We start from the raw sequence: 26,459 nt of genomic DNA on the forward strand, positions 1-26,459 counted from the left end.
TAGCAATGCATTGCTAAACCTAGCTATAATCTACTTGGTAATTGCGACCCCATAACTCCCAAGCGCAGCTGATATTAATGTGAGGAATTTCTCAGGTATTCCGTTAAAACTGCTGGGGCAATGAATGAACGGCTGATGGTGCCGTGGTTAGGGTTCCAGGATGCAATCACAATGCACTGACTTACCTCTTCCTAACTTCTTTCCACTTCACAGACAGTCCCTGCGTTACTGGCTGCATTCACGCAGACAGCTCCTGCCTCCTTCTTTCCGGCTCTGACCGCTCAGCAGCAAATGTTTCAGAGCATTGCCATGGTAACCCGCGGCAACGTTTTGATTTAAAACTGAAAAAAATTCTGAAAACAAAAAAAGGTTGTTGGAAAAATAAAAAGGTTGTAAAAAAAAAAAGAAAAAAAGTTAGTTGTGCTGAAGCAGGGGCCCCATTGAGGGTTGGACCTGCTGGGTCCGGTCGCAATTGCGACCTCTGCGCCACCGATAGTTACGCCCCTGGCATTAAAGGGACATAATACTCATATGCTAAATCACTTGAAACTGGTGCAGCATAACTGTAAAAAGCTGACAGGAAAATATCACCTGAGCATCTCTATGTAAAAAAGGAAGATTTTTTACCTCACAATTTCCTCAGCTCAGCAGACTAAGTTCTGTGTAAAAAAGTTACACTCAGCTGCAGCCCAGCTGCAGGTAAAAAAAAAAAAATGAAGAAATGAACAGCAGCCAATAAGCATCAACAATGCTGAGGTCATGAACTCTTTTACTGTGATCTCATGAGATGTCACTTAACTCTCATGAGATTTCATTGCAAACTTCCTTAAGCTGAATAGCAAAATAAGATGAGAGTGCACGTAAGCTTGCTCCTTCCGCTGTCCCGGGACATACATACTGATTTGCTGCTTAGAAGTCCTTTATAATGGGATGTGGCTACTGAGGAACTTTTGAGGTAAAATATCTTTCTTTTTTACATAGAGATGTTCAGGTGATATTTTCTAGTCAGCTTTTTACAGCTATGCTGCATCACTTTCAAGTGTTTAAACATTTGGGTATTATAGCCCTTTAAGTATAATATAGTGAAGGGAATATAAACTTTCATGAATTAGTGCCCGTTTTTTAAAATACTATTAAAAACAGGGGCACTTTCATTTATAAAAGTTTACATTGCAGTGCATTTTTTACAAATACTTACCTTTCTCTTCAGCAAAGCCGGATCTGCGATCCCCCGCCCGATTTTCATGCTGTACTTAGCACAGCAATGATGAAACAGGCTTTTTCTAACCACGCCGTGGCCTTATGAGATGGGCGCTCTGGGGTGCATGCCATGATTGTAGTAAGCTGGTTTCATCATTAGTGACGTAAGTAAAGAGGAGCTGCGGGCGGGGGATTGCTGATCCAGCTTTGCTGAAGAGAAAGGTAGTATTTGTAAAAATACGCTGCACCTGCAATGTAAACTTTCATAATTTAAATTGCCCCTGTTTTTAAAAACTGGCACTAATTACATTCACTTTAATAATCTTAATCAGATTAAGTTACGCTGTTAAAGAAAGTGGAAGATGTTTGGTTCTTGTAAATCTAACATTTTGCCGAGTCATCTATTCATTTTGGATTCCATGTCCCTTTAATGTGCCTTAAATAGCTGTAGGTGATGTTCCCAAAGAGCGTCCCAATGTGAGATGGTGTGACAAATTTGTCATTCAGTCAAACTATAAAACAAAACAAAAGTTGATCTTTTCTGTGGAAAAAAAATGTCACAGGAAAAAGAGAGGTTAATCACTGCTCCATGTGTTGCTGACAGAAGATGTGGCATTGGTACTGGCCTATGTGAGGTTGGGATGTGGCCTATAGTAAATTGGGATGGACCATGAGCAATGTTTGGGTGATGGGGATGGTGAAATTAGCCAATGTCTGAAGGCCCTGGTGTTTTTGTAACCTGGTAGATTTGGCAGTTGTTATTTGTTAATGTTTTATTGTTTGATTGATCTTGAGATAAAACATATGTGCTGTGTGTGTATATATATTTATGTGTGTATGTAAATATATATATATATATATAAATATAAATAAATGTCTCCGCACTTGAGATGTCAATCAATATAAAACAACAATGCAGTCAAAATGACATCAGAATGAAATAAAGTTTAATAAATGAACAGTAAATACAATATAATAAATGGAAAAAATCTTAAGTCTAAAACATAAACAAAGAAAGATACAAACAAACATAACATATAAAGCACACTGGGTGTCCCCAGTTAGTAAGAAGCAAATAATGGATGTCAGCCCAAACTTAGGAGTAAGCAAACAGTCCCATCAACTTATACGATTCATGTAATATGTAGATTATTAGGAGAAAGCCATGGGTGTCAGGTAAGATGCAAGCAATAAAGCAAAAAACACGTATGTAGCAGTTCATGCAAGTCTAGCAGCGTGGTTTGACACAAGGTTTAAGCGCTAGCAGAGAAATGAAGCAGTTCATGCAACGTAATGTGCGTTGTATTGATACATATATTTGGTATTGCCTTAGATATGTTGCTATGTGTAACTTTCCACAGTGTGATCAGGCATAAACATGTACAGTAAACCGGCACTCCAGGACCGAGGTCCGCCAGTCAGTGATAACAGTGTTATTGTTGCGCTCTATGAAAGATCTCACCCAATCCGTCCCGGATTCAAGAGGCTTTGTATGTATTACTGCAGGAGAGATATCCGATAATAGCTCAATACTGTGGCAATTCCTGACATAAGATTCAAACCAGCATGCTTGCATCGACTCCGTTGGTGTCTGACATCACATCTACGCCAGCAGGCCCTGCAGCGGCTGTCAATCAGTCCGAACGTATAGGATCGGCCCAATATAATTTACTTAACCCCTTAATGACCGATGACATACGCCGTACGTCCTAAAAAAAAAATACCCTTAACGACCAAGGACGTACAGCGTCGGTCCTGATCACTTCCAGCTGCTTTCCGGTTATTGCAGTGATGCCTCGGGAGGCGGGTGGGGGGCCATCATCGATGGCTTCTTGTCTGTAGAGGTGGGCGGGATCGTGGGCGGGGAAGCTGGGGGCACGCACGGACGCGCACGTGTGCACGGGGGGCAGCGGGCAGGCGCGTGCGCGGGGAGGGAGCGGGTGGGAACCATTACACTATGGAACAATTTCTGTAAATTAAATGGGAGGGGGAAATAAAAGTATAAATGTACGATCTAAGTGATCTGGGAGGGGGTGGGGGGTTGGTCTTTGGGGAGGAGGAAGCTACACTACAGAAAAGTGTAAAAAAAATAAAATAAAAAATATATTTTTGTAAACTGGGTACTGGCAGATAGCTGCCAGTAACCAAGATGGCTCCCAATAATGTAGAGGAGGAGGGTTAGAGAGCTGTTTGGGGGGGGGTATCATGGAGGTTGGGGGCTAATGGGGGATCCTACACAGCAGCAAAAGTAAATATGCTAAAAAAAATAAAAGATACCTTTTATTTTAGTACTGGCAGAATTTCTGCCAGTACTTAAGATGCCGGGGACAATTGTGGGGTGGGGGATGGAAGAGAGCTGTTTGGGAGGGATCAGGGGGTGTGATGTGTCAGGTGGGAGGCTGATCTCTACACTAAAGTTAAAATAATCCTACAAGCTACCTAATTAACCCCTGTACTGCTGGGCAAAATACACGTGTGATGCGCAGCAGCATTTAGCGGCCTTCTAATTACCAAAAAGCAATGCCAAAGCCATATATGTCTGCTATTTCTGAACAAAGGGGATCCCAGAGAAGCTTTTACAACAATTTGTGCCATAATTGCACAAGCTGTTTGTAAATAATTTCAGTGAGAAACCTAAAGTTTGTGAAAAAGTGAACAATTTTTTTTTATTTGATCGCATTTGTCGGTGAAATGGTATCATGAAATATACTAAAATGTGCCTAGATCAATACTTTGGGTTGTCTACTACACTACACTAAGGCTAAAATTAACCCTACAAGCTCCCTAATTACCCCTGCACTACTGGGCATAATACACGTGTGGTGCGCAGCGGCATTTAGCGGCCTTCTAATTACCAAAAAGCAACGCCAAAGCCATATATATCTGCTATTTCTGAACAAAGGCAATCCCAGAGAAGCATTTACAACCATTTATGCCATAATTGCACAAGTTGTTTGTAAATAATTTCAGTGAGAAACCTAAAATTGTGAAAAACTTTGTGTTTTTTTTTATTTGAGCGCATTTGGCGGTGAAATGGTGGCATGAAATATACCAAAATGGGCCTAGATCAATACTTTGAGTTGTCTTCTAAAAAAAATATATACATGTCAAGGGATAGTCAGGGATTCCTGACAGATATATCAGTGTTCCAATGTAACTATCGCTAATTTTGAAAAAAAATGGTTTGGAAATAGCAAAGTGCTACTTGTATTTATTGCCCTATAACTTGCAAAAAAGCAAAGAACATGTAAACATTGAGTATTTCTAAACTCAGGACAACATTTAGAAACTATTTAGCATGGGAGTTTTTTGGTGGTTGTAGATGTGAAACAGATTTTGCGGGTCAAAGTTAGAAAAAGTGTGTTTTTTTCAATTTTTTTTACTCATAATTTATCATTTTTTTATAGTAAATTATAAGATATGATGAAAATAATGGTATCTTTAGAAAGTCCATTTAATGGCGAGAAAAAAAGTATATATAATATGTGTGTGTACAGTAAATGAGTAAGAGGAAAATTTCAGCTAAACACAAACACTGTTGAAATGTAAAAATAGCCTTGGTCCCAAACGGACAGAAAATGGAAAAGTGCTGTTGTCATTAAGTGGTTAAAGTGATTAGAAAAATGATATGACTGTGCCTTCACATGCCAGATGCACACTCCCTTGCAAGCATCCTGGGACAGACATCCTGACTGGCTGCTTAAAGTTTCTTTACAAAGGGGTATGACTACTTACCTTTTTTTTACATAGAGATGTTCAGGTGATATTCTCTAGTCATCATTTTACAGTTATACTGCATCACTTTCATGTGCTTCAACGTTTGGGTATCATGTCCTTTTAAGCACAGATAAATATATATTTTTTTTAATAATCATGACACTTTTTATATAACCTCTCTATGGTAAAACTAAGGTGGTTAATTTAAAGTTTAAAAATTATACAAACAACACAGTTGGTTGTACTTATTAAAGGGACAGTCTACAATAGAATTTTTTATTGTTCAAAAAAATAGATAATCCTTTTATTATCCATTCCCCAGTTTTGCATAACCAACACTGTGATATCACTTTTTACCTCAGCGATTACCTGTATTTAAGCGTCTGCAGACTGCCCCCTTATTTCAGTTCTTTTGACGACTTGCATTTTAACCAATCAGTGCCCTCTCATAAATAACTCCACAAGCGTGAGCACAATATTATCTATATGGCACAACCTGAACTAACGCCATCTAGCTGTGAAAAAACTGTCAAATGCATTGAGATAAAAGGCAGCCTTCAAGGGCTTAGAAATTAGCATACAAGCCTTCCTAGGCTTAGCTTTCAAGTAAGAATACTAAGAGAACAAAGCAAATTTGATGATAAAAGTAAATTATTATTCTTTATTTTATTATTATTCTTTATTTATAAAGCGCCAACAGGTTCCGCAGAACTGCCCATGGGTACAAGGATAACAGCACAATGGAGAAACAACACGATAAAAGACAAATTTGGAAAGTTTAAAATTGTACTCCCTATCGGAATCATAAAAGTTTAATTTTGACTAGACTGTCTCTTTAAATCCTGGTTGTTTTTAGTACTTTAGCCAGCAGCAACTGATCTAATCCACCTTAAAAGGCAGAGTCAATGAGAACAAGGGAAGGGAGGGAGGGAGGTTGGGAAAGACAGGGTGGGCGGAGTCCCAATGATTGCAGAGGGCTGGGGGGACGAAAATTGATACAAGTTACAACACCGGTACTAAGTAAATAAAGCTGGTATTATACAGTCAGCGTGAAAAGGGTTACACGTGATTCCCCCCAGCAGAGAAATCAGCAGCACAAAACACATAATAGTTTTACATTATTCATTCTGCAGTTATAGGAAGTAGTAGTTGGTTGGGTGGAGCATGAATAAGGGGGTTACTGGAGCTGTGCTGCTGTGTGTGCAGAGCTGGAGTTTTCAGAGAGGACGCACTCACATTCTGCTGCCATACTCCTGCCTCTATTAGCGGCGTTCAGTGCATTCCCCAGATGCTCCAGCTAGCAGCATATCAGGGAATTCAGACCAAGGCTAAGTAGTCACATGCTCACTCCCGTTCCTTTTTTCTGCTCTATATCTCCTCCCCTTCCTCTGTTCGTGTGATGTCATCTCTCTATCCTACTCCTGACCTCACTTCAGGAGCACTGTTCACTGTGCAGACACAATGTGTTAGTTAAGGTAAGGCTGACACAATCTTCATTCCCACAAGCTGTAAAGGGGCTATCATTAAAAATAGTAATAAACATTACATAAATCCAAAGAAAAAGTATTGTAAACAATGTTGCTGTGTATGTATAAATGTGAATGCCTGTTGGTTCTTGTGTCATGTAGACATTTGTGGCAGTGTGTTTGCTTGTATGTCAGTACCGTTATCTGTAAATATGTGCATGCATTTACAAGGATGTCTATGCCGACTTGTCAGTGTGTACAAGTTTGTATCTGTTGGTACCTGCTTGTGTGCACATGACAACTAGTTTGTGTATGTTGGTGTCTGTGTGTGAGCATTTGGCTTCTGGTTATTGCATATGGCTGTTTGATATAAATGTTAAAGTGATGGTCAAGTATGACTAACTACATCTTGCGATCCTAATGTAACTAGCAAAATAATGTGACTTTCATTCATCATTTCGCCATATTCATTCTAGTTTGTGCGCTATCTTATATTATTTTCCTACCTTACTAATATCCATCCTCCTCCCGTCGATTGTCCGCCATTGTTTTTTCTGCCGTCACGTGTTTTTATTATCCAATTACAGTACAGGCCACTCGGGGAATCAGCTCTAAGTAAAAACACCCTTATTCAATTCTGCGCATGCCCTAGCTCCGTAACCGCGGTGAGACAGAGATTAGGATGCGATTACGGAGCTAGGGCATGCGCAGAATTGAATAAGGGTGTTTTTACTTAGAGCTGATTCCCCGAGTGGCCTGTACTGTAATTGGATAATAAAAACACGTGACAGCAGAAAAAACAATGGCGGACAATCGACGGGAGGATGGATATTAGTAAGGTAGGAAAATAATATAAGAGAGCGCACAAACTAGAATGAATATGGCGAAATGATGAATGAAAGTCACATTATTTTGCTAGTTACATTAGGATCGCAAGATGTAGTTAGTCATACTTGACCATCACTTTAATGCATTTATAGGTTTTCAGTATAGTATTGCCAGTTATTTCTTTTCTAAATAATTGTACCTCCCCAAACATCTAGATATTGTATTTGTGTTTCCTGAAACTCATACAATTTTTAAACAGACATTAACATCTCAAGACATTAATATTAATGAATAAATTACATGTAGTTGCAATATACTTTTTTTTTTTTTTCTCCTTTCCTGTAATTTAATTTTGAATATTGTGGGCTTTCCAATTCATGTTAAAGTGATGGTAAATCCAAGCATTTACCAACACTAAAAATAAACTTTAATTTCAGTCATCAGTTACTAAAAAAAGGGTGCTAGTAAACTCACTCTGTGCCGCAGTAAATAGCTAAATCTCAGGCTGCCCACCGCACAGTGCTCTTTACGAATGAGGTGACATTTCCACCTCTAAACCAATAGCCATGCTAGGATGTCGGATGACACGCACAGCTATTGGTTTAGAGGTGGAAACATCACCTCATTGAAGAAGAGCGGGTGAGTTTAGCACCCTTTTGTTAGTAACTTATGACTGAAACTACAGTTTGTTTAGTGATGGTAAATCCTAGCAAGAAGTGCAGGCAGCTGTATTCCACACAGTCATTGGGGTCACACTCTAGTAAGCCATTTATAACCATTCCTAATTGGCCTCAGCAAAAAAGGTAACCTAAGTAACAATATAGGTGTACCCACTGCTTTTTACCCTTATTTTCTTTTCTTAAATATTTAAAAGGTTAATATAATTTTAAATAGCTCATAAAATTTGTGCATCTTATTTGCTTTCTTGCAAGATTAGTAAAGGTCGGGCAGACTTGCTGGGCCTATGGCTCTTATCTGCCGTCAATATCTATGTTTCTATGTTTCTAAAGGGTCATCAATGCAGCAAACATAATAACATACCTAATACTGAAAGTTTCCCTATCCAAAGTTGCTGGACTTCTAATATCACCCTGTGAATAGGTTGGCATAAGATGGGACAATGAGAGCTGCCATGTTGTAACTTAGGTTACCTTCTCTGCTCTGGCCAATTAGGTGCAGTTATAAATAGGTCACTAGAGTGTGCAGCCAATGGCTGTGTGGAAGATAACCGCGTTCTGCACTTCCATTTCTATCTGAAACTGAAAAGCTCACAATTTCAGCATGGAATTACAGAAAAACAACTAAATAAATAACGAAAGTATATATGTATATATAATATTATTTTACCATTTCAAAGTGTTTTTAATGGACATAAACCCAATTTTTTTCTTTCATGGTTCATATAGAAGATATAATTTTAAACAACTTTCCAATTTACTTCTGTTATCAAATTTTCTTAGTTTTCTTGTTATCCTTTGTTGAAAAACAGTAAAGTAAGCTTATGAGTGTGCACATGTCTGCAGCTCTATATGGCAGCAGTTTTGCAACAATGTTATACATTAGCAGGAGCACTAGATGGCAGCACTATTTCCTGTCATGTAGTGCTTCAGGCATGTGCACGCTACCTACCTAGGTATCCGTTTAACAAATAATAATATGAGAATGAAGCAAATTTGATAATATAAGTAAATTGGAAACTTTTTAAAAATTGTATTCTCTTTCTGAATAATGAAAGAATTTTTGGGGGTTTAATGTCCCTTTAATATATTTTATAACCTTTAAGATTACCTGTTTCTAACCCTAAGCAGGGCAAGTTTTTCTCTGAAATTCCTGGTAGTGAAGGGGTTAAACAATAATTTCCAAGTAGACTGCCCCTTTAAGTGTCAATGTTGGATTCAGAATGTAAGATGTACATAGCAACAAATATGTAAGCAATAGATGGATTTTTCTGATTGGTTTGGTATCAATTGTTGAAAAACATACCTAGGTAGGCTCAGGAGCAGCAATGCACTACTGGGAGCTAGCTGCTGATTGGTGACGGTACATATATGCCATTTGTCATTGTTTCATAAGATGTGTTTAGCTAGCTCCTAGTAGTGCACTGCTGCAAGTTTGATAAAATAAGTAAATTAGATTTTTTTTTTAATTGTTTGCTCTATATAAAACATGAAAGGGAAACAATTGGGTTTTATGTCCCTTTAAATACACGTGCTAACTCTGCCTGTACTGCTACTCTTTCTAGTTGGTCACGTGATTCCAGGCAAACCCCGCCTCTTCAGTTGCAGAGACTTTGTGGGGCACATTCAGCACCTGCGTGGACTTGCAATTTCAAGACACTTCTTTTGGATATGCAGCTACTGGTATATAGCCAAGTATGGCGCAGCTGCTCATCTCGACTCTTTGTCCGTATCTTCCCAGGATCTTCAGACCCAGGAACACTTATAGCTGGACGCAGACAAATCCATGAAGGGTAAGGGAACCCTGAAGTCACAGAAGGATGGTACTGTGTAACACCCCTCTCTTGTACTATGGGAAGTAAATGTCACGTCAGCTCTTAAACGCTCTGTAAATTCAAAATTAAACTTAAATTGATTGGACAGAATATGGCATTTTAAACAACTTTCCAATTTACTTTGATTTTCAAGTTTGCTTAGTTTTCTTGGTATCCTTTTGTTAAAGATAAATGCAGGAAAACAGCACACAAAGTTTCTTATTCAGTGAGGCTGGGGCTGAAGTTTGTTTCTGTATACTTTGTTAGAGAGTAATCTAAGATGAGTTCAGGGGTGTGCTCATTTCTTTAGACTTCTGGCAGCAGTGTCTACAACTATGTATAACACTGCAATAAACAATGTTGCAAACCGTGCTGCCACATATTGTGAAAGACACATGCATGCTCCTATCAGCCTACTTAGGTTTACTCTTCAACAAACAATGCCAAGAGAACAAAGCAAATTTGATCATTAAAGTCAATTGAAAAGTTGTTTAAAATTGTATGTTCTGTCTGAATTGTGAATGTTTAATTTTGAATTTGCTGTCCCTTAAATGGTGGGTTGTTAAATGCAGCTTTGCTTCTGTAAAATAAATACAAATGATCAAATATTCCCATACTGCCTAAACAATGGAATACAATGGCTGTCAAAAAGGCAAGTGTGTGATTCTTTATCATTGTACATAAATTGTGACATACGAATACAAATCAATTTTTTTTTTTTTTTTGGACATACAATTTTTTTAGAATACAAATCTTTATTTACAAATACAATTCTTTTTTTAGAAGTAGAATTTAGTTTTTTTGGAAATACAATCTTCTGTTTTTTAAATCCATTTTTATTTCCTAAGATATGGTGAGTCCATGGCTTGAGTAATTACTGTTGGGAATATCACTCCTGGCCAGCAGGAGGAGGCAAAGAGCACCACAGTTAAACTGCTAAGTATCACTCCCTTACCAACAACCCCCAGTCCTTCTCTTTGGGGCCCATTTATCAAAGGGCTTGCGGACCTGATCCGACACTGCGGATCAGGTCCGCAAGACCTCGCTAAATGCGGAGAGCAATACGCTCTCCGCATTTAACATTGCACCAGCAGCTCACAAGAGCTGCTGGTGCAACGCCGCCCCCTGCTGACTCGCGGCCAATCAGCCGCCAGCAGGGAGGTGTCAATCAACCCGATCGTATTCGATCGGGTTGATTTCCGGCGATTCCTGTCCGCCTGCTCAGAGCAGGCGGATAGGGTTATGAAGCAGCGGTCTTTGTGACCGCTGCTTCATCAGTTGTGTTTCTGGCGAGTCTTCAGACTCGCCAGAAACACGGCCCTTCAAGCTCCGTACGGAGCTTGATAAATGGGCCTGTATGCCTTCGGTGCATGGAGGAGGTGAAGTTTAGGTGTTGGAAGAAAAATTTTGATTTAATCTACAAGCATGTTTTGGGTTGTAGCCATATTCCACGTCATTCCTTGCAGTCGGGTAGTGGTGGCTTTAAAGCAGTTATGAACTTGTAAAGAGGTACTTACTGCATTTTCCTAACAAATGCTGCCCTAGTTTAGAAAGCCAGAAATGGCTACTCTGTTCTTTCTTTTTCAAAGGTGGTCATACCTTGTAACTGTCTACATGCCAGACCGCAGAGCAGGTGCTTTTTCTTTCAGTTGGGGAGACCATGCACTTAACAAATTAAGACACTGCTTTTTTATTGGGACATAGATAATCCTGATGTATGGGTTACACTGGGGCATGAAACAGGCACTGTAGCATGTGTGAGACTAACATTAAAACTGTTTTAAAAAGAAAGGGTAAAATGTTTTTATTAGGCTTTATTTTCTAACACATATTTACTTGATAAAACAATACAAGTTTAAACTGAAAGTAAGGCTGAATTTTCTGTTTCAGCAGTTTATTCATTTCCCCTTTGCTTAAAAAAAAAACGATGCAACATTTTAAACTGTCAGGTTTGAAAAATCGGATATTTCTAGTACTCAGTGAACCAGGAAGTGGTGCCTCTATTTGAGCTCGGCAGTTGCAGTCATATGACCGGCTTTACTTCATAACGTTTCTGAGAAAAAAGTTGTTTTTTTCCATTTCTGGGTGATCCGGTCTTAATTGATAGCGGTAAGGCACCTCGGTAATTAAGGGGTGGGGTTGCCTAAGGGGTAGTTTAGATTTTTTTTTTATGTTTATTAAATGTTTTTTCTTAAAGGGACACTGAACCCAAATTTTTTCTTTTGTGATTCAGATAGAGCATGCAATTTTAAGAAACTTTCTAATTTACTCCTATTATCAATTTTTCTTCGTTCTCTTGCAATCTTTATTTGAAAAAGAAGGCATCTAAGCTTTTTTTTTTTTTTTTTTAGTTTAGAACTCTGGACAGCACTTTTTTTATTGGTGGATGAATTTATCCACCAATCAGCAAGGACAACCTAGGTTGTTCACCAAAAATGGGCCGGCATCTAAACCTACATTATTGCATTTCAAATAAAGATACCAAGAGAATAAAGACAATTTGATAATAGGAGTAAATTAGAAAGTTGCTTAAAATGTCATGCTCTATCTGAAAAAAAATTTGGGGATTGATCCTAATTTGGGATAAAATTTAAAGTGTATTTTTTCCTTGGCTTATTTGAAACTTACCTGCACAAGTTTATTTACTGTTTCACAACATGTCTGATATGGAGCAAGAGCCTGCTCTCATGAATTCATGCTTGTTTAGATGCACAAATTGCAGCTCCTATGCAATTTTGTTCTTCATGGGTCAAGAAAACCTTGCAAAATAAAGGTAACATTTTTGAGCCTAATGTCTCTCAGGATGATGCTGTTAAAATAATACCTCAGCTTTCTCCTGCTACGTCCCAAGCCTCAATGGTGTCACATGCAGTGCCCTGCTGTTCCTCTATAACTCCTAGTGGAATCTGGAAAAAAGCTCCCGTTCCCCTGCTACAAGAGTAGTGTTCTTAGAGACCATAATAGATTCTCTATTGATGAAGATTTTTCTGACAGAGGTCAGGAAAAACAAAATAATTTCCTCTGGCCTCTCTTTTCAAGCTACTGCTCATCCTTCAGTGGCTCAATGTATGGAGGTAATCGGTCTGATGGTGGCTTCCATGGACATCATTCCTTTTGCTGGATTCCGTTTGATAGCTCTCCAGTTTTGCATGCTCAGACAATGGAATGGCGACCATGCAGATCTTTCTCAGAGAATAGAGTTAGATCAGTCGTCAAGGGACTCTCTCACGTGGTGGATTTCTCAGGAACATCTGTCTCAGGGCACATGCGACGCCAGCCTGCTGGACTGGGGAGCAGTCTGGAACTTGTTAAAAGCTCAGAGGCTTCGGGAGGAGTCTGCTCTTCCCATCAACATCTTGGAGTTGAGGGCAATTTACAATGCTCTATTGGCTTGGCCTCAGTTGTCCTCAGCCCAGTTTATCAGGTTCCAGTTAGACAACATAACCTCTGTGGCTTACATCAATCACCAGGGAGGAACTCTGAGTTCCTTAGCCATGATGGAGGTTACTCGGATTCTTCAGTGGGCAGAGACTCACAATTGCTGTCTATCTGCCATCCACATTCCAGGAGTAGTCAACTGGGAAGCAGATTTTTTGAGCAGACAGACTTCCTGAGGTGTTTTCAAGGTTAGTCCTCAAATAGGGGGTGCCAGAGTTAGATCTGATGGCATCTCGTAAGAACTCCAAGGTACAGTTCAAGGTCAAGAGATCTGCAGGCCGTCAAGAGATCTGCAGGCCGTTCTGATAGATGCTCTGGCGGTTCCTTGTGTTTTCAGTTTGGCATACTTGTTTCTTCCGTTTGCTCTCCTTCAACAAGTCATTGCTTGTATCAAACAGGAGAGGGCGATTATAATAGCCCCTGTGTGGCCTTGCAGGATCTGGTTTGCAGACCTAGTGGAGATGTCATCTCTCCCACCTTGGAGATTACCTCTGAGGAAGGACCTCCTGATTCAGGTTCCCTTCCTTCATCCAAATCTCGTTTTTCTGAAGCTGACTGCTTGGAAACTGAACGCTTAATTCTGTCTAAACGTGTCGGTCATTGAGACCATGGGGCCTATCTATCAAGCTCCGAATGGAGCTTGAGGCCCTGTGTTTCTGGCGAGCCTGCAGGCTCGCCAGAAACACCAGTTATGAAGCAGCGGTCTGAAGACTGCTGCTCCATAACCCTGTCCGCCTGCTCTGATGAGGCGGACAGGAATCGCCACAAATCAACCCGATCGGTTGATTGACACTTCCCTGCTGGCGGCCGATTGGCCGCAAGTCAGCAGGGGGCGGCGTTGCACCAGCAGCTCTTGTGAGCTGCTGGTGCATTGCTGAATACGGAGAGCATATTGCTCTCCGCATTCAGCGAGGTCTTGCGGACCTGATCTGCACTGTCGGATCAGGTCCGCAAGACCTTTGATAATTCGGCCCCCATGATTTAAGCTCGCATGCCTGTTACTAGAAAGATTTACCATAAGATATGGCATAAATATCTTTATTGGTGTGAATCCAAGGGCTACTCTTGGATTAGAATCCCTAAAATTATATATTTTCTTCAGGAAGGCCTGGAGAAGGAATTGTCAGTCAGTGCCCTGAAGGGTCAGATTTCTGCTTTAACAGTTTTACTACATTAACGTTTGGCAGATATGCAATCTTTTTGTCAGGCCTTGGTCAAAATCAGGCCTGTCTTTAAGTCTGTTGCTCCTCCTTGGAGCCTTAACCTTGTTCTTAAAGTTTTACAGCTGGCGCCGTTTGAGCTGTTGCATTCCATAGACATTAAGTTGTTATCTTGGAAGGTTTTGTTTCTTGTTGCTTTCTCTTCTGCTCGAAGAGTCTCGGAACTCTCAACTCTGCAGTGTGATTCACCTTATCTTATTTTTCATGCCGATAAGGCGGTTCTTCATACTAAGTTAGTTTTCCTTTCTAAGGTTGTTTCTAATAGAATGATCCATCAGGAAATTGTTGTTGTTCCCTCTCTGTGTCCTAATCCTACTTAGCAGTTTCACTGTGGTGCTCTTTGCCTCTTCCTGCTGGCCAGGAGTGATATTCCCAACAATAATTACTCAAGCCGTGGACTCACGATATCCGGAAAGAAATACATTTATCAGGTAAGCATAAATTTATTTATTTTTTAGAAGTACATTTTCACCTTTTGTCAAAAATAAATTCTAGTTCCCATTTTGCTAAAGTACTTGTGATGTCACAGCATTCAGTTTAGTAGTTTGTCTGGGAACTATCAAAATCAATATTCCTTAGTACATTATTGTATAAAACAAGGCAGAATAAGCACTTTGGACTTCTTAAAGCATGTTGTATGGTAAAAACATACTCTGAAAAAATTACAAAATCAATATTCCTATGTATAGTGTTGTATGATGCAAATGAGAATAATCACTTCTGGCGTGTTAAGCCATGTTGTATGTTACATGACAAATGTTAAAAAGTTTACCCGAGATGTTGATGTACCGCTGGGTTGTTCTCAGCCATTTCTCCACATTTAATTAAAAGCAAAAGAGCAGCTAGTTCCCAGGCAAACTACTGAACTGTTGTGACATCACAAGTCCTTTAGTAAAATGGAAGTACAATTCTTTAATTGCAAAAAAAAGAATTGTACTTCCAAAAGAATAAACTGTATTTACCAAAAACAAATGTGTACTTGCACAAAAAAGAATTGTATTTGTAATTAAAGATTTATGTTCTAAAAAGAAAATTGTATTTACAAAAAAAATTGTATTTGAAAATTTAGATTTGTATTTGTACGTCACAATTTACGTTATACTAATAATAATAATAATAATAATCACACGCTTGCCTTTTTGACAGCGATCTTATTCCATATTAAATGTTATATAAAAACAAGTAAATCATTTTTTTAAGAACTACTCATTGTTTTATTTCTGTGATGTAGATGGCACTTGTATGTTTGTTTATTTAGCTATTTCTATGATCACATGTTGTTGTTTTTTTAACCCCTTTGCTACTTGGAATTTCAGAGAAATACTTGGACAAAGTACCGGATAATTTTTAGCATTTAATAGATCCTTTGGGTTTTTTTTAATTACTTTCATTTACTTATGAAAATTATATTTGTAGACAACCCAAAGTATTGATCTTGGCCCATTTTGGTATATTTCATGCCACTATTTGGCTGCCATATCATACATCAAACTTTGGGTTTCTCACTGAAATTATTTACACACAACTACTGCAGTCATAAGACAGATGGTTGTAAAAACTTCACTGGAGTCCCCTTTTTTCAGAAACAGCAGACATGCCTGACTTTGCAATTAGTTTTTGGCAATTAGAAGGATTCTAATTGCAACTGTTCACCACTCTTGGAATTCCTGGCAGTGAAGGGGTTAATCACAGCTTTTAAGGTTAATTTGTTGCTGTAGTGTAGAGATTACCCTCCCACCCCCTGATCCATTCCAAACAGCACTATCCCCCCTTACTGGTCACCACCCCCAAGGCAGAGCATGCAGTGATCTGAGATGTCATCGCAGAAAATGCATTGTGTCTGCAGAAAGAACAGGACACATACAGGAACGGTTAGAACTTTCACTTTGAAACAATGCTGCTCCACATTGAAGTGAACAGTCAAATATGCAGTAGCGTTGCAAATGTATCAATGCAATGTTTTGTGGACCCAGGACATACTTGAAAACGAGAGAAATCTCAATGTATCCTTCCTGGTAAATTATTTTATAAATAATAATAAAGCAGCAGTGCATTTATTGTTGACTGGCTCACTGATTAATATTTTTTCAAACCCGCCCCCTAAAACATTCGTATGAGCAATGCACCTTTTTTTATTACTACATTTCTGTTAGACCAAGAGAAAAGGAAACTAATTTATTCAAGAGACATTTTACAATTTCTATTTTTTTGGTCTGTAGCTAATTGCAATTTTCAACTTCTGAGCTATATTATAAAACTTTAAAAATGTCTTTATTCTCCAGTTAACCAACGCACTGCAACTGAACTGGTGCTTTAGTGTAACTGCCTTATTTAAAATGAAATTTTATATAAAAATTACCTGCAGAAAAATTTTCACTAAAAAAATCTCATCGCAGAAAGTGAAAAAAGTATACTGTCTGCCAGTATGCAATTAGATCTATTTTTTATTTATTTTTAAAAATATATTATGTATGTATTTCTGTAGGGTTCCCCCCTCCCGTTGCCTGCTGCCATATTTGTTACTGCCAGTAACAACACTTTTTCTTTTCTTTACTTTTTTAATTTTATTTATTTTTCTGTAGTGTAGTGGTTCCCTTACCCTGCCCCCTCCAAGATAGCTTTTTTCGTAGAGTAGGGCAGTGTTTGACAAATCTGTTTAAAAATTAAGAGATAGTAAGAATATTTAGGAGCCAGACATACTTTTAGGAGCCAGACAGTAGTATTTGTATATTAGATATATGGAGAATAACCCCAAAAATATAGGAGCCAATGGCTCCCAGGCTCCTTTGTTTGTCGAGCCCTGGAGTAGGGTCCCCTTCAAGTATTATTTGCCATAGTGTAGGGTCCCATCACTTCCTCGCTTTTTTTTTTTTCTGTAGCATAAGGAACCCTGCCCCATCCCAACCCCACCTTGATTGCCTTCCAACCGCACTGATCCCAGCCCCTCACCAATGGGAGTATCCGATACAGGCAGTGACATTGGATCTGCCTTCATATGTTTACGGAGCATGACCATATAAAGGCAGGTGCGTTCTGCCCCTGGGTTGCAGCTCCTGCTGTCAAAGCTGACAGCGGTGCTGCAACTTGCACTATGGTTTTGGACGTAGGTTCTACGTCAATACAGTGCGCTGGGCAAATGTACTGTGTGACATAGTACCTACGTCCATTTGGCGCAAGGGGTTAATCAGGCCTGTCAGAAATCGGTTATGTTGATATATTCCTCAAGATGGTGACATTCCGCTTTAAATTATTTTATTATACCGTGTTTGTTACCTATATTTTCCACAAAGCTTTTTTTCATCTTTTGAAGGTCATTTTATGGTACAGTTTGTGGGGTGTTTATTTGGATTGTTAAATGGCCAGTATATACAGTAGATTTGCATAATCGGCGAATGCATGATAAAAAGACAATGCACTAGCACTTAGTCTGAACTTCAAATGAGTAGTAGATTTTTTTTCTGCAAAATTTATAATAAGTTATGTCTATTTCCACTCCCCTTGTACCATGAGACAGCCATCAGCCAATCACAAATGCATATACGTATATTCTGTGAATTCTTGCACATGCTCAGTAGGACTAACCTAGGAAGCATGTCAGACCAGACAATTACCAACTCGGGAAAAATAACAGCTAATCTTGCAAAATCTCTCTCTCATTCTCACGAGTTCCCTTTGAGGCCAAATTGTTACCCCCAGCATGAACCAGTAACACATGCGGAGGGGGAAAACGTTTAGCATAATCTACCACTAAAAGTAAAACATAAACCCATTGAAGACCCTGTACTCTGAACAATCTGAACTCAGCGTTTCTTCTTGAGAAACCAAACTGCAGACCATCCTCTTTCTCTGCTGCTTCTCTCCGAGCTCAGTATATAAAAGAATGGCCCACCAACCATACCCAAACAGGATCTGCAATAAAAAAACAAGAAATATAAACTAATGCAAAACAGCTTCCACCTTTAACTCTGACCGTATATGAGACCGGTAATGTTTAGAGCCCCATCTCCCCACATGCTTCACCACATTCTCACTGAGCCCTAAATCAGATGCTTTCATGGCTGCGCCAATTTTGAAGCAATGCTATCCAAACTCCTCAGGCCACAAACCCAGTTTCATCAGTGCTTTACCAAGCACTGCCCTGAAATGAAAGTGCAACAAAGCGTTACTATCCCTGTGGATCAGGAAAGAGCCCCCAACAGGCGGCTTCCAGTGCAAATACTTGCAAACTGCAAGCCATGGGCATACTTCAGTCCCTGTGGGAAATAGCAGAATAGAAGTACCCTTTCCTTCCTGATCCGTTTTTATATTTTCTTAAAAATATGGACACATGAGAGTCCGTAAGCCCCACATCCAACAAACTCAAACCCCCACGAGCCCATCTATTCCCACTGACCACTTCCGAAATACGAAAAGCCCCAAAAAAGGATAGCAAGAAAGCAGCCCGAAATAGGACCACCTCGTTATCTGTCAAACCTGTGGTAGTACCCACAACATCTTCTCAAGCAAAGAGAATGAAATAGGCCTACAAAGATCTTTATTAGCCCTACTTCTCTTGAGGCCTTTAATGTTTTGCTGGATGCAAAAGAGCTTTGTTATGTCTTTAACGCCAAGCAACTTTAAAAGAAAAGCCAAAGCTGCCAAGTGCTTGTCCACCACAGAGTTGGACAGGCCCGCCTCTTTCAATTTCCATATCCACTTAAGCAGTATCTCAATTCTCTCTTCACAACCCTCCTGGATGCCTTCATCCTTCAATAAACACTGCCAAACTTCCCAGACTTTGGCATAAGAAGCCAATGAAGTCCTCACCAGTCCCCACTGCCAAGACTCCACAGTTCCTCAGGGCATTCCCTTCAAGCTTTGTCCGCCTGAGGAGCCACCTCCCAAAACCGCTGCCACTGAAAAGAAAAGAGAGCATCCACAATTAAGTTGTTGGCTCCAGGAATATGCTTTGCCCTAACCAACACATTAAATCTCAGGCACTGCAACACCAACACCCTTAGCAAGCGAATAACAGGAGGAGAAGACAAAGAATTAATGGCTGCCATCACACCCGTATTGTTCATATGGAACAATACCGACTTGTCCCAGAATGACTCTCCCCACACAAAAATAGCTACAATGATGGGAAAGAGTTCTAGAAAAACCAAGTTTTAATCGGCTCTGAACGGACCTATTCTGACAGCCATTTTGCCGCACACCACTGACCTTTGAAAAAGGCTCCGAAACCAACACCCCTGGCCGCATCGGTCACTTGCCTGATTTCTTCATTAGACATCCTAGGTGACTGGAAAAGTGCTGCCCCATTAAAATCTTTCAAAAAGGCCAGCCATACACGCAAATCCTTCTTGTGTTCAACCGAAAGACGAACAAAATAATGCAGCTCCTTCACTTTGGCATTTGCCAGGGACAGGCGTCTCAAAAATATTCTCCCAATGGGAATAATTCGACAAGCAAAATTCAGCTTGCCCAAGAGGGATTGTAAATCCCACAGTCACCTTATTAACTGATAGAAACCTCTGAATCACACCTGAAAGATCCCAAATTTTGTCTGAGTCGATGATGATGATGATATCAAGAAAGTCAAGGATCGTAGTTGGGCCCTCCGATATGTTTAAAGCAATGGGCACACCAAAATCATCTGGCATCCGTAAAAGTGCATCCCTCAAACAAACACAAACTGAAGTTTCCGACGAACCTACGTATAAAAAAATAAACTAGTGGACAACGGAAACAGCTCACACACTACCCATTCCAAAAATGAGCTGAAACACTCAAACAGGGAACACGATATTGAGCAGCCTATAGGTAGACAAAGGTCTACGTAAAAAAAAAAATCCTTGAAAAAACAACCTAACAGTCTATGAGTCGTTGGGTAACCGGAATGCTGCCTCAATATTAATCTTGGCCATTAAAGCCCGACACGCAGACTGAACCAAATCCATGGCCTGGTCAAAGGATGCATACTTTACAGTCACTAGGAATTCCATCATTAACAGAGACCCCTTTCGGGTAAGGTAAATGATGGATTAACCTATACTTCCCCGGATCTTGCTTGGGAACCACACCCAAACGAGAAACACGCAGATCCGGTAAAGGTCCAGCCATACGGCTGAGTTCAATCTCCTTCCCAAGGTATTTCCCGTACCACATGTGGGAACTCCCTGGCAGATTTTAAATTACCAGGAAAACGAACTTTGCCCCCTTCAGATGGAATCATGGACCCAAAAGAAAATCTATGCAGCAGCAAAGCAGCTTGCTCCCTTCGCCCCAGCTTTTTAGCCAGTTTTCCATCCTTTTTACCTTCACTGGCGATGCTCCCTTTTTCAGGAAAATTTGTTGCACTGGGGCCTTTTCCGCTCCTGGAACATTCATGCTTGAATTTGCATCCAGCCTGCCATTTACATTGTCCTTCATTGAAGGCAAAGCACAAATCGGAAGGGTCAACATCATGAACAATATCCTTGACACTAGGCATACCTTGACCCACTAGAACTGACCGTACCCCTTGCTCTTAACCCTTTCTAAGCAAAGTTATACCTTTTTCACTCCCCCTTACATCCAGAGGCCCTGATTCCACACAGAGCGAAAGTAGTGCTACCTCCTCAGAAGAAGAGCCAGAAAAGGGTTCTATAAATTGCGAATTCAAATCTTCTGCAAAAACCACTCTCCCTTGTTTCTTTTTACTCGCTACTGGTCTAGATCTACGGCCTGAATGGGCTCTAGGAATAATTGAAAAGAGCCCATCAACCTTTTGGCCGTGCCTAGTTGCCCCTTGAGCAACCCCAGAAGGGGGCCGTGAGACTGGTCCTGTCTGAAAGAAAACCTACACCTGACCTGATAGTACTGGCTCCTCATCCTCCATGGCTCTAATATCACCTGAAGCACCAGGAACAGCATGAACTGAGTTCTCCTGCGCCGACCAGATTCACAGACTGCATCAAGCTGAGCCGCTCAGGAGGGCAGGAGTGCCACGCAGGTCTCGGTCTAGAAGATGCAGGAGACTCCACAGGAACAGCACCTCCGGAAAGAACTCCAAGGAGCCATACAGTCAGAACCCCTGTCCACTGCAACGTTACAAATCCTGTAAATAAAAAATCCTCAATGTCCATGTTAGTTATGAGTGCAGTCGCCGCTGTACGTTCCTGACAGAACAAATTGGCACCAAACACTGTATACCACCCCTTTTATAGTTACATCTGAAGCTGAATACCACCCCTTTTATAGTTACATCTGAAGCTCCACCCACCAACGTCCTACGTTCCTCCTGTGGTCAAAGGCCCCTTCATCTAAGCTACACGACTCCTCCAGGGCCAACAAGTATTTCCAGGTGTGTTATTTTGTGGTGCTAATATATAATGTTTGCTGAAGGACTTTTATTCTAGCGTTGGTGACCGAATCATCTATATTTTATTAAAGATAGGTGAGTATTTTGCATTAATTTCTTTACTGAATCCCAACAGTAGCACAGACAGAGTGGTATCATAGCAGGAAAAAAATAACGACCAATAATAATAATGTAACAAACTCAAGGAACACAGTTCCTACTTCCTCTTTATTTTGGGACTCCATTCGGCCAGAAACCAAGCTACAAACCTTATAGCTCAAACTTGAAGATGAGAATACGAGCAAATCTGGAAAATTAATGCTATAAGGAACAAATGAACAGACAGACTATGAAAAGGCCCCAGAGAGATCTAGAAAAGAAAAATAAGGGAAATGGCCTTTAAACTTGGCTAGACGTAAACGACTTGAAACCTGATCTTTATAGACTTTAATCTTAGATAAATTACAAAAGCTACCAAAATAAAATCACCATTTTTAAAGAGAGTTAAAGGGCCAGTAAACATACCAAATAATGTTATATAATTCTGCACATAGTGCAGAATTACATAACATTAGCTTAGCGCTAGCTTTATAAAACAAAGGGCTGCATATATATTTACCTAAGAAAATGACTTTTACAGAACGCCGCTCCTTGCTCTACTGATCGGGTCTGTTTTGTTTCTTTTCAGAAGCGCATCGTGGCAGGCTGTCTATTCACAGCTGGCCCGATTACGCCATTAAACTCAATATAGCTCACTCCCACTCTGGTCTGGTAGCGGGAGAGAGCTAGATTGAGTTTAAAGGGACATTAAACACTAAATAAATGCTAGATAGAATGATGCATTCAAAGCAAAGATTAGTCTGTGAATAAAATGTAGATGTATTTTCTAAAGTTTTATCAGTTGTTTAAATATTGACAAAATAAGTGTAAAGTTTGTGTCTATAAAACAATGGGGGCTGCCATGTTGTAACTTAGGTTACCTTCTATGCTGAAGCCAATTAGGGACAGTTATAAATAGTTCACTAGAGTGTGCAGCCAATTGCTGTGTGGAAAATAACAGTGTTTTACACTTCCATTTCTAACAGGAACTGAAAAGCTCACAATTTCAGATTGGAATTGCAGATAAATGGGAAAAATATTTTTATTTATTTATTCAAGCAGTATATCATTTTATATTACTATCTCAAAGTGGTTAATGTCCCTTTTAATGAGGTGATCAGGCCGGCTGTGAATAGACAGCGTGCCACAATGCGCTTCTGAAAAAAACGGACCCGCTCAGTAGAGCAAGGAGCGGCGTTCTATAAAAGCAATTTTCTTAGGTAAATATCTATGCAGCCCTTTGTTTTATAAAGCTAGCGCTAAGCTAATGTTATAAAATTCTGCACTATGTGCAGAATTACATAACATTATTTGCTAAGTTTACTGGCCCTTTAAATAGTTAAATAATCTTTGTAATAAAAGTAACAAACAAATGGAAAGCTAAAGAAAATATGCATCAGTGTAAAAGTATGATCTTAAAGGGACAGTACGCTGTAAAATTGTTCTTATATTAATGTATTTCCAATGACTTGTTAAACCAGCTGCAGAGTATAAAATGTATAAGAAATTGCATTTTCATGTTTTTGTGTATATGAAGTAGCTAGTTTTGTGCTTTTAAACCACAGCCTATTACAATAGGTTGAGTTTCAGGTAATATCAGATCTCATTATGTTATCACTTTTATGTACACACTCTTGCTTCTTTATCTTATATTTGTCTGGAAAACCAAATCTCAAGAACACTGGAAAATTATCATTTTATTACTTAACTATCCTGCACCCCACTGGGAGTGTACTTTTGTCTGCTGGATGTGTTTACTGAGGCTATTCAATAGCTGAAACTCCAGTATAGAAACTTTCAGTATAGGCGGGGATACCACAGGCTAAATCGGCTATTTCAAATGCCAAAATAGGGGTAAAGGAACTACTTGTAAACAATTTAATACAATCCAGCAGGTAAAAAGGATCTTCCTTCAACACTTAGCAAACACAGTAAACGGGCTTACAAAATGGTTAATGGACATATTTGTGTTAATATCTGCATGTCTGTTTTCTTTTGCATGATGTACCGAGTCCACGGATTCATCCTTACTTGTGGGATATTATCCTTCCCAACAGGAAGTGGCAAAGAGAGCACCACAGCAGAGCTGTCTGTATAGCTCCCTCCTTAACTCCACCCCCCAGTCATTCTCTTTGCCGGCTCTAAGCAGGAAGGGTAAAGTGAAAGAGGTTAAGCTGTTAGTTTTATTTTGTCTTCAATCAAGAGTTTGTTGTTTTTAAATGGTACGGGTGTTGTACTATTTACTCTCAGGCAGGACATAGATGAAGACTTCTGCCTGGAGGATGATGATCTTAGCATTTGTAACTAAGGTCCACTACTGTTCCCACAGAAGCTGAGGAGTACAGGAAAACTTCACTGTGAGGAACGATTTCTTGCTATACAGCAATGAGGTATGTTCAGTCATTTTTTCTGCAGAGACTGTAAAAAGGCTGACAGTATCCCCATTAGGGGAAGGGTAAGCAGTAATCCTAGTGTTATTAAGAGAGGCATTACTAGCTTGCATAAAGGGCTAATCTGATCCAATCAGCCAATCGGATTGAACTTGATTCTGATTGGCTGATTCCATCAGCCAATCAGAATATTCCTACCTTAATTCCAATTGGCTGATAGAATCCTATCAGCCAATCGGAATTCGAGGGACGCCATCTTGGATGACGTCCCTTAAAGGAACCGTCATTCGTCGGGAAGTCGTCGTCGGAAGAAGATGGGTCCGCGGTGGAGGTCTTCAAGATGGAGCCGGTCCTCATCGGATGAAGATAGAAGATGCCGCTTGGAAGAAGATGGTTGCCGGTCCGGATCTACTCTTCTTCCCGGATAGGATGAAGACTTTGGACCCTCTTCTGGACTTCTTCAGCCGTTGGATGATGGATGTCTAGCCCCCTCTTGGGTTGGATGAAGATATCGGAGCCAGGACGGATCGGTGTGATACCCGGTGAGGTGAAGACAAGGTAGGAAGATCTTCAGGGGCTTAGTGTTAGGTTTATTTAAGGGGGGTTTGGGTTAGATTAGGGGTATGTGGGTGGTGAGTTGTAATGTTGGGGGGGGTATTGTATGTTTTTTTTTTACAGGCAAAAGAGCTGAACTTCTTGGGGCATGCCCCGCAAAGGGCCCTGTTCAGGGCTGGTAAGGTAAAAGAGCTTTGAACTTTAGTAATCTAGAATAGGGTAGGGCATTTTTTTATTTTGGGGGCCTTTGTTATTTTATTAGGGGGCTTAGAGTAGGTGTAATTAGTTTAAAATTGTTGTAATATTTTTCTTATGTTTGTAAATATTTTTTTATTTTTTGTAACTTAGTTCTTTTTTATTTTTTGTACTTTAGTTAGTTTATTTCATTGTATTTATTTGTAGGTATTGTATTTAATTTATTTATTGATAGTGTAGTGTTAGGTGTAATTGTAGGTATTTTATTTAATTAATTTATTGATAGTGTAGTGTTAGGTTTAATTGTAACTTAGGTTAGGATTTATTTTACAGGTAATTTTGTAATTATTTTAACTATTTTAGCTATTAAATAGTTCTTAACTATTTAATAGCTATTGTACCTGGTTAAAATAAATACAAAGTTACCTGTAAAATAAATATTAATCCTAAAATAGCTATAATATAATTATAATTTATATTGTAGCTTTATTAGGATTTATTTTACAGGTAAGTATTTAGCTTTAAATAGGAATAATTTATTTAATAAGAATTAATTAATTTCGTTAGATTAAAATTATATTTAACTTAGGGGGGTGTTAGTGTTAGGGTTAGACTTAGCTTTAGGGGTTAATACATTTATTAGAATAGCGGTGAGCTCCAGTCGGCAGATTAGGGTTTAATAATTGAAGTTAGGTGTCGGCGATGTTAGGCAGGGCAGATTAGGGGTTAATACTATTTATTATAGGGTTAGTGAGGCGGATTAGGGGCTAATAACTTTATAATAATAGCGGTGCGGTCCGCTCGGCAGATTAGGGGTTAATAAGTGTAGGCAGGTGGAGGCGACGTTGAGGGGGGCAGATTAAGGGTTAATAAATATAATATAGGGGTCGGCGGTGTTAGGGGCAGCAGATTAGGGGTACATAGCTATAATGTAGGTGGCGGCGCTTTGCGGTCGGCAGATTAGGGGTTAATTATTGTAGGTAGCTGGCTGCGACGTTGTGGGGGGCAGGTTAGGGGTTAATAAATATAATATAGGGGTCGGCGGTGTTAGGGGCAGCAGATTAGGGGTACATAAGGATAACGTAGGTGGCGGTCGGCAGATTAGGGGTTAAAAAAATTTAATCGAGTGGCGGCGATGTGGGGGGACCTCGGTTTAGGGGTACATAGGTAGTTTATGGGTGTTAGTGTACTTTAGAGTACAGTAGTTAAGAGGTTTATGAACCGGCGTTAGCCCAGAAAGCTCTTAACTACTGACTTTTTTTCTGCGGCTGGAGTTTTGTCGTTAGAATTCTAACGCTCACTTCAGACACGACTCTAAATACCGGAGTAAGAAAAATCCCATTGAAAAGATAGGATACGCAATTGACGTAAGGGTAGCTGCGGTATGGAAAAGTCGCGGCTGAAAAGTGAGCGTTAGACCCTTTTTTTAATGACTCCAAATACCGGAGGTAGCCTAAAACCAGCGTTAGGAGCCTCTAACGCTGGTTTTCACGGCTACCGCCAAACTCCAAATCTAGGCCCATGTTTGTATATGAG

The 26,459-nt window shown here is 39.8% G+C and overlaps 1 protein-coding gene across 1 annotated transcript in view; it reads left to right on the top strand.

The window, feature by feature from the left end:
• Positions 1–6,300: 6,300 nt before the first annotated feature.
• Positions 6,301–26,459, top strand: part of ABHD11 (abhydrolase domain containing 11) — a 137,419-nt gene continuing 117,260 nt past the window's right edge. The window contains exons 1-2 of the mRNA XM_053706342.1: positions 6,301–6,392; positions 9,454–9,681. Of these exons, the coding sequence (XP_053562317.1) occupies positions 9,560–9,681 (122 nt within the window). The 5' untranslated portion in view covers positions 6,301–6,392; positions 9,454–9,559. The remainder of the gene's footprint in view (positions 6,393–9,453; positions 9,682–26,459) is intronic.

The sequence above is a fragment of the Bombina bombina genome, chromosome 3 (genome assembly GCF_027579735.1).
Source record: "Bombina bombina isolate aBomBom1 chromosome 3, aBomBom1.pri, whole genome shotgun sequence".
In the NCBI taxonomy this organism is placed as follows: Eukaryota; Metazoa; Chordata; class Amphibia; order Anura; family Bombinatoridae; genus Bombina; species Bombina bombina.